This window comes from Carassius gibelio, chromosome A15, assembly GCF_023724105.1.
Source record: "Carassius gibelio isolate Cgi1373 ecotype wild population from Czech Republic chromosome A15, carGib1.2-hapl.c, whole genome shotgun sequence".
NCBI lineage: Eukaryota > Metazoa > Chordata > Actinopteri > Cypriniformes > Cyprinidae > Carassius > Carassius gibelio.
Genome location: NC_068385.1, coordinates 13,537,818 through 13,555,079, shown reverse-complemented (window position 1 = coordinate 13,555,079; position 17,262 = coordinate 13,537,818). Strand labels below are relative to the sequence as shown.

General features: G+C 39.9%; 2 protein-coding genes across 3 annotated transcripts in view; both read right to left on the bottom strand.

Moving 5' to 3' along the window:
* The window catches only part of LOC128029253 (alpha-2-macroglobulin), a 75,028-nt gene extending 68,743 nt beyond the window's left edge, over nucleotides 1-6,285 (bottom strand). For both annotated transcript variants that reach the window (XM_052616912.1, XM_052616911.1), the window contains exons 1-20: nucleotides 6,145-6,285; nucleotides 5,703-5,883; nucleotides 5,414-5,570; nucleotides 4,645-4,697; nucleotides 4,483-4,503; nucleotides 4,123-4,288; nucleotides 3,921-4,005; nucleotides 3,668-3,782; nucleotides 3,458-3,578; nucleotides 3,231-3,340; nucleotides 2,968-3,138; nucleotides 2,639-2,881; nucleotides 2,313-2,525; nucleotides 2,089-2,238; nucleotides 1,774-1,899; nucleotides 1,540-1,633; nucleotides 911-1,040; nucleotides 471-696; nucleotides 276-402; nucleotides 80-201 (exon numbers count right to left, since the gene is read on the bottom strand). In XM_052616912.1, the coding sequence (XP_052472872.1) occupies nucleotides 80-201; nucleotides 276-402; nucleotides 471-696; nucleotides 911-1,040; nucleotides 1,540-1,633; nucleotides 1,774-1,899; nucleotides 2,089-2,238; nucleotides 2,313-2,525; nucleotides 2,639-2,881; nucleotides 2,968-3,138; nucleotides 3,231-3,340; nucleotides 3,458-3,578; nucleotides 3,668-3,782; nucleotides 3,921-4,005; nucleotides 4,123-4,288; nucleotides 4,483-4,503; nucleotides 4,645-4,697; nucleotides 5,414-5,570; nucleotides 5,703-5,883; nucleotides 6,145-6,230 (2,697 nt within the window). In that variant the 5' untranslated portion in view covers nucleotides 6,231-6,285. The remainder of the gene's footprint in view (nucleotides 1-79; nucleotides 202-275; nucleotides 403-470; nucleotides 697-910; nucleotides 1,041-1,539; nucleotides 1,634-1,773; nucleotides 1,900-2,088; nucleotides 2,239-2,312; nucleotides 2,526-2,638; nucleotides 2,882-2,967; nucleotides 3,139-3,230; nucleotides 3,341-3,457; nucleotides 3,579-3,667; nucleotides 3,783-3,920; nucleotides 4,006-4,122; nucleotides 4,289-4,482; nucleotides 4,504-4,644; nucleotides 4,698-5,413; nucleotides 5,571-5,702; nucleotides 5,884-6,144) is intronic.
* Nucleotides 6,153-17,262, bottom strand: part of LOC128029252 (alpha-2-macroglobulin) — a 29,704-nt gene continuing 18,594 nt past the window's right edge. The window contains exon 34 of the mRNA XM_052616910.1: nucleotides 6,153-6,297. Within this exon, the coding sequence (XP_052472870.1) occupies nucleotides 6,281-6,297 (17 nt within the window). The 3' untranslated portion in view covers nucleotides 6,153-6,280. The remainder of the gene's footprint in view (nucleotides 6,298-17,262) is intronic.

The following is a 17,262-nucleotide window of genomic DNA, read 5'->3' as shown; positions in this document are numbered from 1 at the left end:
CATTAGCACATCAAACTGAAGTAAGCAGCTTTAGGATCATGGATAAATGATGTCTGAGAGCCGTTTGACGAGAGCTGACCTGCACAAGCAGACTTCGTGTGACTGTGTCAATGCGTCCTCTCTCTGGCACGCTCACAATCTCATTGTCACACACAGTCTGGGACGCCTCTGCCTCTGCACTGACTGTAATATTCATGATTCCTACAACACAAGACATGTACGTGAAGATATAAGACACAAACACTGAGAAACAATGATTCAGATGGGAAACTCACCAAGAACAGAAGGAGTGAGGATCCATTTATAGGTTTTTCTTCCATTAGCACACAGACAGGATGAATCCTGATCATCGGCGGAGGCTTTGAGAGTGTAGTCTGATGAAGGAGCTGGAGTCACTTTAACCTGTCAATCAAACACATGATTAGTGACACATTTGATGTGATTGGATAAGACTGGGTCTGAAGTCTCACCATGATGCACTTAGAAAGATAGTTGAAGACCGTGGCCTTCAGCTCAAAGATCTCCCCGCGGATTATGGAGTAAGGCAGAGAGAGCTCCAGGAAGAAGGGCTGGAAAACTGTCAGCTGAACAGGAGGAGCCAGACCCAGACCTTCGGAGGACAGACAGAAAGCCTCCGTCTCCCAAGAGGTGATGGTGTCAGGAACCGTGACAGGAACCTGAGCTGATCCAGAGTCCCTGTTGTGGAATTACAACAAAAAGTCTATTTGATTCTGACTCTGCCATTAAGCATCAATTTGTTCTGTGTTATATATAACATTCAGCACAGAAAAAAACTCAGAATCTGCAAAGTTAGATTTTTTTTTTTTTTTCGTCTTGCCTTGAGGGAATATAATATATTTAAGATATATTTCAAATATGATGTCAAATGTACTGATTATTTTTCACAGACCCCACTTCAGCAAGTTCCCAGATCCATGTTTCTGGAAAAACTCTCCGAATCGTCACTTCTGGGGAATCTCTGCTAGATGTAGCAGAAACCGCATAGTCTACTGACATTGCAATAGGATGATGATACATCCCTGAAAAAAGGTGATATTTATAGTAAATGTGGAAATATGTATATTGACAGCACATCCAAATAATCAAGTTTATATACTGTGGTGAGTAAAATAGCAAATTGAAGACAGATCATCATTATAATACAAAGATTCATTTTAGAACTTCATTTTAGGGTTGCTTGTCAAAGTGTTTTACTTTCAGATAATTTTGATTAGTAATTTTAGTTTTAGTGTTTTAGGGCTGTCAAAGTTAATGCATCAACTTTCATTTTATATATAAAAAAAAGATGTAGGTTTTTTTTTTTTTTTCTTTTTTTTTTTTTTTTTTTACAAAAATAATAACGATTCAAAATAAAAAATGGAAAAACTAAATACCCCAGAAAAATGTTTGCCTTTTCCTACTACACCACTCTAGTTGTAGATGTGAATTTCAAATGGAACATTTTATGTATGAAATACATTTCAAAACAAACACCTTCATATTTTATTACAGCATAAATAATAATAATGCTTCATTTACTGAAACCATCTTGTCTGAAATAAGTCAGGCCTCTGTATGACAGACACTGAGGGACTCGCACAGCCAAATTTGTTGCCATCTTCAATCCGACTCTCTGTCAAACGGTAACAAAATTACACATTTAATTGTCAAAAAAGAGGGCTTTTATGGATTTACTTATGAATAAACAGAATATACCAAATCAATATATACCAGTCATTATTTACTGCACTGTCACTCATATAATCCACCTACCTTTAAAGATTCATAGGCGTTGTCTGTTGGCAGAGCTCTACGGGGTCTCACATGCAGACACTCTCGCTCATCTTCAAGACTGTAAGGATAATCTGACACCGATTGCACTGGCAGCAGGTTGAAGATCTGTGATGAGACCACATTCACACTGATTTCAAAAATTTCAACGCTAAATAATTCATATACCCCCCCCCCCCCCCCCCTTTTCACGAATAAAGTGGGAAATAATGAAGATTAATGTTCAATCTCCTGAGATCGGGATGTCATCATAAATACTGATGGATCACAGTTTCTGAGGATGGTCTGTTCTCACACCTTTTCAGTATTCAGACGTTTTCTGGACTCCATGATCAGGACGCTCTGATCTACAGCACTGAGGCCACACAGTGAACCAGGCTGAGCTGAGAGCTGGAGAGTGTTTTTCTCTCCAGGAACTGCTTTAGCAGGAGAAAACTGTAGTGAAACCTTTAATGAGAGTAAATATAATTTATTTTAGGACTGAGCCAGAAATACATCTCAATGCATATCAAAATACATACCTTGTTACTGAAACATTTTTCAACATCAAATTTTGTGCTATGAGCAGCCACATTTTCACTGGGCAGAACACAGTAGGCCAGAATCTGCACTGCAGGAGCCAGATCTGCACCAACAGACAGTTTGAACGACACTGTGCCACTTGCTGCTCCATTAGAAGACTTCACTTCAACCTTCTCAGATCCATGATGAACGATGACTCCTCTGGACAAGACCTGAAATAGACAGATGACACTTCCATGACAAACTGACCAGTGCAGCCAGTTAATGCTGTTAACAAACAATGAAGGCATCAGTGGACTAATGTACATTCTGCACATGTTCTCACCATATAGACAATGTCAGTTTTGAAGTCTTCAGCAGTCTCTCCAATAAAATAATACTTGATGGTCGTTGTCAACTCAGCATCACACTTTAATGGTTGCTCAATATTCTCTATAATCAGTTCACTTAATGTTGGGGTGTATGGAGTGGCAGGCTGGAAAAGCTGAACAGTTTTTCTATCCATAGAGATGTAAGGTGTTTCCGGACTATCATAACTATCATAATGAGGCTCTGGATACACACTTGCCTGAAAAACAAAGCAACTACAATTACTCAAGCAACTGAACTCTTCAGCGAACACAAAAGAGAACTAGGTAAATAAAGCGATCATACTATCAGATTAATATCCCTCTCAGAAAGACTGGATGTATTAAGAGAGAAGCTGGCGAAACCATCGCTGTCTGTTGTGAGATTTAGGAGCAGATTTGAGGACCAAGTTTCACCCTCAAAAAGATAAACCACTTTGTTTTGAATTGGTGCATCTTTGAAATTTGAGAGTTTGATCTGTTGAAAAGAAGAGATTTAAGGAACAAATGATGGAATAATTATGCACAAATCAGTGTTATTAAATTGAGACAAACTGATTTTAGACCTACTTTTCCTTCAATAACTGATCCGTGTTCATATGTTTTGGGCAGGTCAGTGAGTGTAACTTTGCCAATTTCATAAGTGACGGACACAGATTTATATTTTTTCATGGTGATCTCTGCAAATTGTTAAAAGAGCAAATTATTATTTATTCAAACAAAATAAAAATAAAACATAAAAAAATGAAAATCAAGAAATGTAGGTAACAGGGATCTGACCAAATCCAACAACTCACCTGTTCCTTCTTCTGTAACTATTGCTTCAACTTTAAGAGAATTCTCCAGATTATAGTTTAGTGTGGAGTTGAAAAAGACTGATGCATCTAAGGTATGGGTGGCACAGCCTGTCTTTTTTATCTAATTGTAGTAAATGAACAAACATTAAAGAGTAGTTTACTTGGCTAAAGAGAAGACATATGTACCATTACTTTATTTGCATTTCATACCTCAGTGGTTTCCTCTAAACATACTGGATTGCTATCGATGGTAAGAACATAGGTCAGAAAATTACGGCACACTTTCACCCATGATTTACCAGGTACCGGCTGCCCATAAGTGTATCTGTGAAAAAGGTACAAGCAACAGATATACAGCCCAGGGCTGAGTTAAGAAACTAAAATAATAGGTTGGGGGTTATAGTAAGTAAAAATGGAAGAAAACACTGCTCTCTTAATGCAGGAAATAAAATAGACCACTCACTTTCCGCAAACCTCAATTAACAGTTCGTCTTCATCAACACTGACTTTATCTGGGCTTTGTACAGTAACTTCAAACTTAGGTAAAACTTGAAGTCAGGAGGCAGAAATTAGACTTATTAGTAATCAAATTAGAAATTAACAAAGATATCACTCATAAAAGTAATCGCACACAATATTATAAATCGTTTGTTTTTATGACTTACCATATTTTTTCACCTCAAAATCATGTGAGATCATCCTTTCACCAATATAAACCCTGAGTCTGTACACACCTTGACGTGCCTCTGGGTTTAATTCATAAGAACGCTGCAAAATCCACCTTGATGAAGAAACATTTGTCCACTGACCAATTCTGTTATTCTGACTGTCCTATTTTATCGCAAAGACACAGTTCAGATATTTAGCTCAAGTCAGCTACACATATCCTGACCATTAATGAATTAATGTAGCCTATAATTACTGAAAATACAATAACTACAATTTTAACAGAATATCAGCAGCGTTAACAGGATTTCAAAAGTGTACTTGTTATGACTGTACAGAAGAAGGATTTGTGTTCTTACCTCAAGCACGATTGAACCATACTGCAAAAGAGCAAATAATAATAATTCAATCAATTAGGATATTAAAATGATTTAGCTGGAAATGTGTTGTTTATTAATAATGCATTCAACAAAACAAAATGAGGGACAATTAAAAAATTCAAGAAAAAACAAACATCCGACCTGCTGATCAAGTGGTGCAAATTTTGTATCCACGGTAACAACTCTGAAGTTCACTGTGAAAACAGAAATGTGTATTATAAACTCTGCTTTTGTCCTGGAGGACATGCAAGAATCTATTTGCATCAGTTGTAACCATATTAGTGATAGTCGCTAAAGTAATATCAAAGATGACGCAAATGAACCTGTAAAGTCTTATCACATTAAACGACAAGAGTGGAGGAGAAAGTTCATCATTTAGAGCTAAATAACTTTTAAGCCTTTTTTTTTTTGTGCCGTCATTTAAAAAAAAATATTTGACACTTTGCCCCATTGACCCATTAGAATCAGGTATTCCAGACAGTCATGAAAGGTTTGTCACATGTCCATGTATCCCTATATCCTATAAAAAGATTAATATAGTGATTTATATTTTAAAAAAATTTGGTAATGACATTATTAAGGCTGAATATAGGTTTGGATGTGAGGGGATTTCTTACAAACACACTAGATGGCCATTCTTGTGTTAAAGAAGTTAGCAGTGAACCCCTCATCCTTATCTGCTCCTGTTTTCTGTTTACAAACACATTGAACTGTTTACTTAAATACCATCCGCTTAAATACCATCTTGCAACATTAGTAATGTTTCATCTATGATTATATCAGTTAATTTCATGATAACATGCTTTACTTCTATGTGCTGAATCAGCTGAATCAGCTGTGATCAGGGTTTAGATGTCAATGACACCGGCATTATTTACTGAGGTTTACCTTTGAAACATTCACAGCTCACCTGTCTGTCCTGGAATATAGATGGGTTTATCAGTCTGGATAAAGGTCAGAGGATTGTAAGGCTTGAACATGACTTTTCTCTCTTCAGTCATCTTGAAAGCATCTCCGTGAAGTTCTACCTTCATTCTCTGCACTGATTCTGCTTCTACAAGAGGAGCCTGATGAGAAGAAATATGCTGTATTCACAACCTCTGCAAACATGTTATCAAAAAACAAAAAAAACAAAAAAAAAAAACCTAGATGCATTATGATGACACAAACATATTCATTATAATATTCTAATGACGGACCTTGAAGTTAAAGCAGTTGTGAAACTCTTCCTCAGCTTTCTCCTGTAGCAGTAAAGTGCTATTTTCACCATGAACCAGATAAATGTTCATCACAAGGCTTTCATTGGGCTTGAGAAGACTTGCACACAGTTTGGCCTCAGATCCAGACTCAATAACTGCAGGGAACGTCACCATGAAATATCTATTGAAAGATAATAATTACACAATATTGTTCAAGGCAATAGATAAAAATATTCCTTATACATGCTTTAAGTTGTCCATTAAACAGCAAACATCTATTTTGAAGCACAGATCAGTTAATTAAATACAGGAGAAATCACAACTTAACCTGCACAATGATTAGGTATTCTAATAATTTATCAGACCTAGAAAACAAAATATTTCTCATTGTCCCTAGAATAACTTCCTACAGTATATTCAGCAGAAATCATTAAAAACTTACGGCCCTGATGTTTGTCCATTCACACAGACAATGAGGAAAGAGACCAGAAGAAGCCATTTCCAACAGCGACTAACATTCAGATCCATGATGACCAGTGACTGTGAGATTAACTGGACTGTCTCTTATAAACTGACTCTCATTCTAAAGGAGGTCCTTCAAAAAAAGTTGTATTGATCATCTGATTAATGATTCAACCATGTAGGCAATGCAGTTTGAAAAACTTGTGCTAATGTGCATTGGTTGGTTTGTCCAAACAGTAATTTGTAACGATGAGTTAAATAAAGAACAAGCATCCAAATATTACAAGTAATCTCAGGTAAAGAGATACTGTACAGAAGCTGTACTCTTGCACAAAGTAAATATGAAAAACATTTAGTTCTATATGAATGTCCCTCACAATCTAATTTTGAGTTGAACAACTTAAATTTTGAATATTGGAATGTCCAAGCATGTAAATGATCTAAATAGTCTTTTTATTTGCAGTTAAAAGAGATGTTGAAGCATTCAATTCTTAGTCAATGGCATGCCAGAACCCAACTGAAATCTTTAAAGTACAAAGTGTACACATGTGATCTTCTGAAAACATACTCAAACTCTTATCTTCATCTACATAGAAATGCACAGCTACTGACCTTTAACTCTCTGTAGACAAATAGTGTACTACAGAAACTGATAATTATCTTCCAGAGGTACATACACCTACTCAAATTGAGTGGGAGAGTAACCAACTGTAAGTTACTGTTTGCATTCGTCTCATTTGTTCTCTGCCCACACAATAACGGTAAACGTGGCTTCTCAAAAACACCCAAAATCTGTTGTGTAATATTCAATGGCCGATTAAAATGTATTTCCTGCTACCTGCAATAATACGCTATGGCTATTTTTTTATGTCAAGGCAGAATATTAAATAATGCTGAAGTAAACATTAATTAGTATAGCATTGTTTTTATTTCATTACCTCTAATCTCCTGATTTTTTACTTTACTTCTTGAAAAAAAGTATGGCTTACATACTCATTGCATTCATCTTAGCAAAGTCTGACGCAGTCCCTGCAATTTTGAGCAATCATTGGTTAAGTGGTTAATTTGAACCTTGTTTTGTTCATCTCTACTGCGAATCTTGGATTTGGATGGTTTTAAATAATATATTTTTTGTTAGAAGAGACAATAAAAATAAAAATAAAAATCACTTCTTTCTGGCAAAACAAATAAATAAACAACTTGATTTTCAAAACTGAATGATTTTGCAACAGCTAAATGTAAAAAAGCATGTCCCAAAAATCAAACATAGTTACTTTATCACGTCTGGTTGGAATATTCAAAGTAAAAACATGAAAATACACTCATGGACATTAATTTCTTTTTTTTTTTTTTTTTTTTTTTTTTTTTTTTTTTATTCAATGTGTTGTGGAAATTCTGACTTAATAAAGCAATAACATAATTGTGAAGACTGAGAAAGAAAAACCAAACCCAGTTTGGTCATTATAAAGTTCTCTGCAGAGAATGATCTGGTTTACACACAGCTTGAGTCTGTGTGCAAAGAGATAACACATAGACCACGTTTTATAGTATACAAAAAGATACATTGAAGGACAGATTAGGACCTTTTAGCCAATCATGTTGCTCAGTGCACATCACCCCATAACACAAGCACATCCCATGTACATTACATGGTAGATATCTGGTTATTCTCAAAACTGCCTGTCCCTAGTACAGTTTCCCCTTAAATGTTATTTTTCAACCTAAAGTAGTTACTTGCACAAGTTACACAAAAGAACTCAATGTCCCTATGGACTATAAACTACCTTGATGATCATTGTATGTTTAAAAAGATACTTAAATGAGATGAATGCAACCAATGCAAATTCCATTACACTCCTCCCTTTTGATCATTATTGATCACTTATATTGACTAATGTAGATACATTTTTGAACACATTACCCTTATAGTTTACATCAATCATGTAAATTCACTAAGATTTAAAACACCATCACTCTCATAAGTAATAAGTAATATTTTTTTAGTCATTCCTAACATAAGAAATATAAATAAAACAAGAGAGGAAACAATAACTCTTATATTTGATTATATGTAAAAAAAAGAAAAAAAAGAAAAAAAAAACTATGTTTCTTCTGTAGAAGAAACTCACATTATTCTTACTTTCACACAAGATATTGTACATTACCATCTGATGAACTACTGAAGATTCACGGTTGAATTTACAGCTCTTCTGATCATTCCCACTACATAAGGCCACATAGCAAAAAAAAAAAAAAAAAACATGGCCAGTGCTGAGACTGCAATTAACCAAATATATTCTGCTTTCTGCCATAAAACTTTAAACCAATTCCATCCCCAGTCATTATCAGCATTTACCTCTCTAGCTGTCAACCTGTTAATTGCATTAGTCATGTTCTTAATACCCACATCTATCACGTGGCCATCATATCATGACCACACAAGACAGACTATCTGCTCAGGATCACCCCCAACCTTGAGGCACACAACATCCTGTATCAGCAGACGGAAACTGTCAAAGCAGATTACTAAAACGAAAACTACGAGTCTACTACAACAATGAGTCTACAGCAGATGACAGAACAGGCAACAAGGGAGGAAGGTTGCAACTCCAGAACCTTCCCTCCACCCAAAATCCGCAGTACATTGGCCTACAGATAACACAGCGCTGTCTCCAAAGAGACAGTTAAAATGCTGCCTATCTCTGCACAGTACCAGAACTGACAGAAACAGACCAGCAGACTTCTTTTAACTATGAGCGGCATAAGAATCAAATAACCTACCAGAATGCCCTCATACAAAGAAAAATGCCCAGATCACGACCAACAGTCTCTCACCATAGAGACATCCATCCTAAATCCAGACGGTCATAGTACCCAGACAGGCCAAAATACACACATGGCCCACTCCACTTCATCTGACCATGAGCTCCATGTGACTGTACACCCAGTGTACACAACACAAATGGACTAGGAGCATTCATAGAATTGGGCTCCAGTGCAGGAATGTTCACCTTTCCAGCCAGCCAACTTGTCTGAAGTGCACTGCCAGGTCACAAAGATCAGGTTTGACATCTCAGCTGGTCGCGAGAACCCAGTCTCAAGGTCAGACCAGCCCACAACCCAGATCTTTGCTAACCAGCCACTGACCACAGGGCCAGCCATTCCATCACCAAGTGATGGCATCAACCAACCACTTAAGTTGATGGCTGCACATCCAGAATGATCCAACACCTTTCAGCATACCATTCACCACACAAACCCAGTATCAATACTCCTGAGGAACCCAATCAAAAAGTGGGGCATGTTGGAAAACAAGGCGAAACTTGGAGCTCTGGTGACACTGAAGTAAATCAAAATTTTATGTCACCTATAACTCTTTGATAGACCCCATTATAAAGCTCAGAAACTCTTAAAGCCCCAAAGGTGTGCACTAAACATGCAGTCAAACACAAATACCACCTTCTTATTGATAAAGAGCTGCTGGATCACACTGACCCTTTGCTGAACTTGAGACAGCTGAAACTCAAGGCTGAAGTGCAAAACCCTTGCCAGTTTAGCCAAACAGTTTACCAGATAGACTGTTGGGTCACTGGGTTCACGAGAAAATCTCACTGCCAGCCATGGGAATATGGCCTTGAGCCTCACACTCTTCAAAGCATGCATCAAGCAAACACCAGACCTGCCTTCACATGCAAGTGCAAGAGCTTCCCAATGAGGTTTTGTTGTCAACCATGGTGACTGCCAAGGATACCTGTGTTTTAACCTGAAGTAAAATAACCAAAGCTCAACCTGCTACTTCCTGTTTCGCTCAGATATCGCAACGCCCTGGAGAAGCCCTGTCAAGTGTGATAACTTTATGCCAAGACCTTACCAGACATTTACTCTTGTGAATACATAAGACTGCAGTCCCAGCATATACAAAAAGGGGTCACTGTTCAGCTCAACAGACAGAGACAGAGAGTCTTCAGTTTACAACCCATACAAAGAGAGACACTCTGCCCGGCTGAGGCCAAGCCTCACACACAAGTCACAGAAACGCAAGCAGAGATTTTGGGAAATTAGTGGCTTGTTAACAGGCCCATCCATAACGCCACAATGACCTATGACCAGCATGACACTGTCACCCGTGTCAGCCTGCCCAACCAGAGTATGTGGATTCAAGTGGCCAAAGGTGTCATCCTCCATCTTGGGGATCTGTACCACCTTTAAAGTGAAGAGTACCAATCTGAGCTTTCTTCGAGGACCACAATCTCACTCTTGAACCTGAATTGGAACTGAACATTGAGAAAAGGGGGTCCCAGACGATTGACATCACCCCAATCGACACAGTCCTCCTAGCAAGGTCTTGGTTGCCTGTCCAGACAACCTTTCCCATCACCCAATCCTGGACCTCCGCCGGTACGGCACTTTGCTTCACCACAGCAATCGGGTACACCCTAACTGTCGGCTTTGCCTTTGTCCTGTTTAACAGAGTCAATGGGATGCAAAGGTCCATGAACAGGTGCACAGCTTGCCTTCCTCGAACCTTCAAATGGAGCCACCAGAAAAGAGGGACCCAGGCTGATACAATGCTGAACTTGACCAAGGTTAACACCCAAGCTGATGGTCCAAAGGAATGAGGAAGATACCAAACAGATCACCCCATCTGACTTCAAACACATTCCAGGAAAACTAGATAGCCCTCGATGCCAAACACCAAAGGGGCCTTGCTGAGCAGCCAACTCACATTCTCATAATACACATCACACACACTTTTATTTATTTAGACTATAATTAATCAGTTACAAATGTATCTGGTATATGCATGTATTGTTTGTATGTTTACTATTGTAGTAGCCTAGTTACAATTCTTTATTTGTATTAGACTCTCAATGCTTATATTCAGGTATTTGAGTGTATCCCTGATTTAAGATCTCCTACATGTTTCGTCCTTGTTATCAAAATGATCAGCTTTTTATTCCTCAAACAATTATGTACACTATGTGATCCTAAAATGCATCATACTATATCTACCATAATTTGGGTTACCAGTTAATCATGCCAGTCAAACATCTTTCTTTGGGACAAAGAAACACTTTCCCGCTGAAACTATATGCCTTGGACATTCTAAACTATAAGCTCACAACAGACCGTAGTTTTTGCTATTTTTGGACCAAAATACTAACCGACCCTCTGATGTCACATGGACTACTTTGATGATGTTTTTATTACTTTTCTGGACATGGACAGTTATACCGTGCTTACACTTTCAATGGAGGGACAGAAAGCTCTCGGACTAAATCTAAAATATCTTAAATTGTATTCTGAAGATGAACGGAAGTCTTATGGGTTTGGAACGACATGATGGTGAGTTATTAATGACATAATTTTAATATTTGGGTGAACTAACCCTTTAAATCTGACAAAGCATCTGTAATATGGTTTTCTATAAATAGGATGTAAAACAAACTGGGTTCAACTAATATATGTTTCTGTTGATGGATGCACATTCTGGATTCCCAGACATTACAACAACAGCAATTAGAAAAAAAAAAAAAAAAAAAAAAAAAAAAACCAAGACCTGGACAAATCATTCACTCTTGTTAATGTCTTATGCTGGAATATGAACAGTAATTTTTTCCGTCATCACGCGGATGCTGATAGCACACACGCACAAATGAGACATGAACAGCACATGTTAATATGTGTTTAAACTGAACTCATTTAAGCTTTGTCAGTTTAAACATTTAAGAGCCAAAGGACGCAAGCTCGCGCTGTGAGAAGATTTGTGCATGCGTTCATCCGATGAGTGCAAACCTGAACCCCAGAACACTCGCAAATATTAAGTAAATCACTATTTAAATATTAAGTTCTCTCTGAAGTATTGTTTAAAGGTACAGGTTGTAGGACCTACCACTAGAGGGCACACTATCAAAACAATAACAATCGCATGGTTTGACGATGCTAAGGAGGAGCGTGGAATGATGGGATTTGTTGTCTTCTACCCAACCGCTGAAGGCCATCAATCAGATGTAGAGATAAATCAGGGATTTAATGCAAGTTCAACGATTTGCGCGAGTAGATTACATTCAAAGTCAATGCAAAGGTTAGATCAGACTATGGATCAGATGCATCCTCAAGTCTGTCTAGACACGAGATGCCCCGTGTTTGCCGTGTATGCCCCATAATACTAATATTGTTGATCGTTATAATAGCATATGTTTCTGTAAAGATATGAATCAAAACAACACAGCCGTCGAGTAAAACACAAGCGAGATCAGCATCACTTTCTAGTTGAAGTTTGTCGTAAAACTCTCTCCATCTAGAAAATGCAACACCGATATTGATCCTCGCTCTTTCTCTCCTCTAGTCCCAAACTCTTCTTGGGTTGTTTGGTTGGCCTGTACGCTTACGTTTACGGGAGCTGTCCTTGTCGACAGAACCAGCGGCAGATGGTAAACAGTAATTATGTTCCATAAATAAGTAACACAATCCACCATAAAACGTGCAAGAAGTAGTAAATAAGGAACTGCTTGAAGCAAGCTAGTGGTTTGCTGGACGCTAGGCACTATTTCCGCTTTTGTCCACGACACTGTTTTCATGTGGTTTCTACATCAGTAAAGGTGGTAACAAAGGTTAACTAACGTCATTGACAGGCGAGTGCACTGCCCCATGTCACTGTTTAGCTAGACAAAAATATATAACACTAGCCAAGTGGTTTTGGGATATTTTACTGCAAATATTTTACGAATTGTACCTTTAAGGGCCTAAATAAGTCTGACGTCACATAGCACTGCTTCCGTGTCCAAACGCTCTATTAGATACAAGAAAACAACAAAAGGTGCTAATATAAACTCACAATATGATATAATGCTAGCGAAAAAGTTATAATGCTAGCCTTTAACTGCATACCGAAGTCCCAGACAGCCAATGAAAACAAAAAAATGTATAAATATAAAAATTATTTGTGATTGGTACGCTGTGAGCACGGATGCTGTACACCGTAAATTTGAAAGCGTTTAAATGATTAATGATTAATATGAATAAACAGTGCTCATAAACGGCTGCTGAGTTTGTATTCTCATGTGAAGCGAATTGAGGCTTAGACCTGGAAACAGCGCTTCTTACGTCATGAATTAACAACCGAATAGCAGAGAATAAAGGCCCGTTCACACCAAGTATGATAACTATAAAGATAACAATAAAGATATAGTTCTAAAAATCGTTCTCAATATTAAAGAATAGCAGAGTCCACACCGCAACTATAACAATAAAGGCACAGAGAAACGATATCATTGGAATCACTTTCAGAACAATTTTTTTTCCTGATGAACGATAAAACATTGCCAACCAATCAGAATCAACCCTGCTGTAATGAGCTCGAGAAGTAGCAGACGCGCGTCCGCTTAGAATGCACAGACAATATCGTTCGCTGGTGTGGACGCTAATATCGTTACCTTTATAATTATCTTTATAGTTATCGTTCTTGGTGTGTACGGGCCTTAACTGTCACGATTGGTGATACAAGGAAGCACGGAGAGAGAACCAATTGCGGGTACGTATTTATTAAAGTGGCAATCCAAAGAATAAACAGTCCAGGCAGGGCTCGATATCCAACAAATCCAAATCAAGAATAAACAAAACATGAATTAAACACGAACACAAGGCAAGGTCACAATAACAGACGGACATGAATTCACAAGGACTCCGTCACACATACTAAGACAGACCGGGTAAACACACAAGGAGAGACAAACGCTAATGGGAAACAGACAGAGTGTGATGATTAGTAATTTGTGACAGCTGGGTGCAATAATTAAGCAGGGACATGAGGAATGTGATTAATGAAGTGACAGATACAGTGGGAAAAGAGGACATCTAGTGGACACCCAGGGAACACAACCAAGACACTGTGACAATACCCCCCCTCTACAGAGTGGCTCCCAGACGCTCCACGACAAGACACAAGACAGAGACCAGGAGGGAGGCGGACAGGTGGAGGCTCGGGGGGAGGGACGGAGGGCCAGACTCACAGAGGGGAACAGACAGAAAACATAACAAAAAACAAGAAACACAAAACATAAGTCCATAAAGGACATCACGTGGCACCCACCAGGTCGGAACAGAAGGCCACCACAACCGTGTGATCAGGGCGGAAGCCCCCCCCCCAGGGTGGAGCAGAAGACCACCACAACCGTGTGGTCAGGGCGGAAGCCCCCCAGGGCGGAGCAGAAGGCCACCACGTCCTTGTCGTCGAGTCCGGAGTCCCCCAGGGTGGAGCAGAAGACCACCACATCCTTGTGGTCGAGGCCGGAGTTCCCCAGGGTGGAGCAGAAGACTACCACCACCGTGTGGTCAGGGTGGAAGGCCCCCAGGGCGGAGCAGAAGACCACCACACCCCTGTGGTCAAGGCGGAAGCCCTCCAGGGCGGAGCAGAAGACCACCACTACCTTGTGGTTGATGCACAAAGCTCCCAGGGCGGATCAGAAGACCACCACTTCCGTGCGACCGGATCAACGGGAGGACGAAACTCTGGTAATCCCATGGTGTCTCTACTGGATTCCAGAAGATCGGTGCTGACCTGGCTCTACTCATGAAGATTATTGGTGACTTGCATCTGTTCATGAAGGTCCCCAGTGACTTGACTCAGTCCTTGAAGACCACTGACGACTTGACTCAGTCCTTGAAAATCACCACTGACTTGACTCAGTCCCTTGAAGATCACCAGTGACTTGAAGAAGAACACCAGCCCTGACTCTGGAGGATCATCGGTGACTAGCCCTCACTCTGGAGGGTCATCAGTTATTAGCCCTGAATCTGGAGGGTCAACGGTGACTAATCCTGACTCTGGAAGGTCGACGGTGACTAACCCTGACTCTGGAGGGTCCATGAGCACCCTACTCAACTCTGGAAGGTCAACAGGAATCTGACTCAACTCTGGAGGGTCAACAGGAATATGACTCGACTCTGGAAGGTCAACAGGAACTAGCCCTGACTCTGAAGGGTCAGCGGTGACTAACCCTGACTCTGGAAGGTCGACGGTGACTAACCCTGCCTCTGGAGGGTCCATGAGCCCCTGACTCGACTTTGGATCACCGTCGTATTGTCTGTCCTGACCAATACATGATGATTCTTGAGAAAATGCACAAATTGTCTCACAGCTATAAACACTGTCAGTAGTTCTAGAAAATTAATGTGCTTCTATATCAGTGCCAGAGACTCCCTCTCCTCACTGTTCTGCGCCCCAGCCTGTTAGAGATGCATCTGTTGTCACCACTTTCCTCAATTGTACAGGACCCAGAGGGCATCCTGTTCTGAGAAAAGATGGTGTTTTCCAATGAAAGAGTGCTCATGCATTCTGGTGATTCTGCTGAGACGGCTCATGGGGTGTCATGCCCTGTGATGCTGTTCAGTTGATGTGGAGATGCATATGATGATGAAACTCTGACTCCTCCATTCCTAAACGGTGTCAGAGCTGCTTCTACACATTTGGTAAATACCTTGGGTGCTAAAGCCATTGCAAAGGGGATTTTCATATACTCCTATGCTGTGCCCTGATAAGCGAACCTCAGATATTTCCTGTGAGCAGGAAAAATATCTATGTGAAAATATGCATGCTGGAGGTCCACTGAGGTGAACCAATCACCTTGATGAATACTTTAACACAAATTTCTGAGCTAAAGCATTTTGAATTTGTATTTTCTGAGGTGTTTGTTGAGGACCCGTAAATCTAAAATGGGATGGAGACCTCCCCCTCATTTGGGAATTACAACATAACGGGAATAGAAGCTTGTCTGGCTTTCATACGTTGTAATCATTCTTATCAATCCTTTTCTCATTAAAGAGGGTATTTCTTCCTTTAAAACCTGAGCTGTTTCCTCTTGGGCCACTGAAATTACAACTCCATTGAACAGTTCGCTGCTTGAGTAGCGAGTGAGCCCTTCCCGGCTTTGCTCACTAGCGGTGCTGTGGCAAGTTATTCATAATTTTTGGTGATTATTTTACTTTTTTGTGATATCTTTTTATTTTTATCCCGCTCTGTGCCCTCCGCCCTTGGCTTGGATGCCACAGAGAAAACTTTTTTTTTGATGGGATGCTTACGCACTTTTGCATTTCATAAGTAGAGGGAGAGACAATTCTTTGGGGGGCGCCAGGGGAACATGGGCCATTTTCCGGCGAACACTGGACTTTGAACTGCCCACACGAACACTTTGCTCATTTAAATTCCTTCTCCTTTCCCCAAAAACTCCACATTTTCTTTGTCAGAGAGGCCTGACAAACCCAGCCATAGTGATCTCTCTCCCACAACCTCTAAGCACATACTCCAACCGCAACTTTGAACTGCTTCACTGGACATGCGCAGGTTTCCTGTGAGTGTAACAGATAAAAAATCTATTAAATTGCAAATTTAGTTTCCCAGCCACACCAACACAGAGAGAAAGACACAAGAAATCTCAAATGGCGTTTTATTTCATTAAAAGCTAAGCTTTAAAAAAAACAAATATCCAAATCACAATCTCCTCCTCAACCCAGCGGAGGCAATAAAACCATAACTTGTACAATATTCTGCCCAGGGTAATATCAATGTCCTGTCTGAAATCAGCCCAGTGATTCCCCTGCCACTGGCAAAAAAAGTCTGTTTCAGTAGGATCTCAAATGACTGGCTTCAACCAAATCCAGGACCAGGATCTCCACAGCGCTGCCCCGCATCTGTCAGTGAGAAATCGGAAAAGTCATTGGGTAGTTTGCACGTAGCCGACAACTGCCAAAACTCAGATGAATGGAATAACCACTTTCCTTTCATATACTTCAAATGGTCACATCAGCAATACTATCGCGTCTGCCACTCTGCCGTCGACTCCCCCAAATCTGTCACCTTTACAGAGATAAACAACTAAGAACGACTCCTTTAACCCAATGTTAAGCACACACACACGCGCGCATCAGCGTGGGAAAAAGAAAGAATCACTTCCCTTTAATCGGGGGTTCGTGAGCGTTGACACTGTAGAATCCGAGGTTCCTTTCTACCAGCGTACAGGAGATCCAGTCAACAACAACACATAGGGGCGAGAAGACCAGCGAGCGCCCATCCGCTTCAGTAGACCGAGTTCCTCCGTCC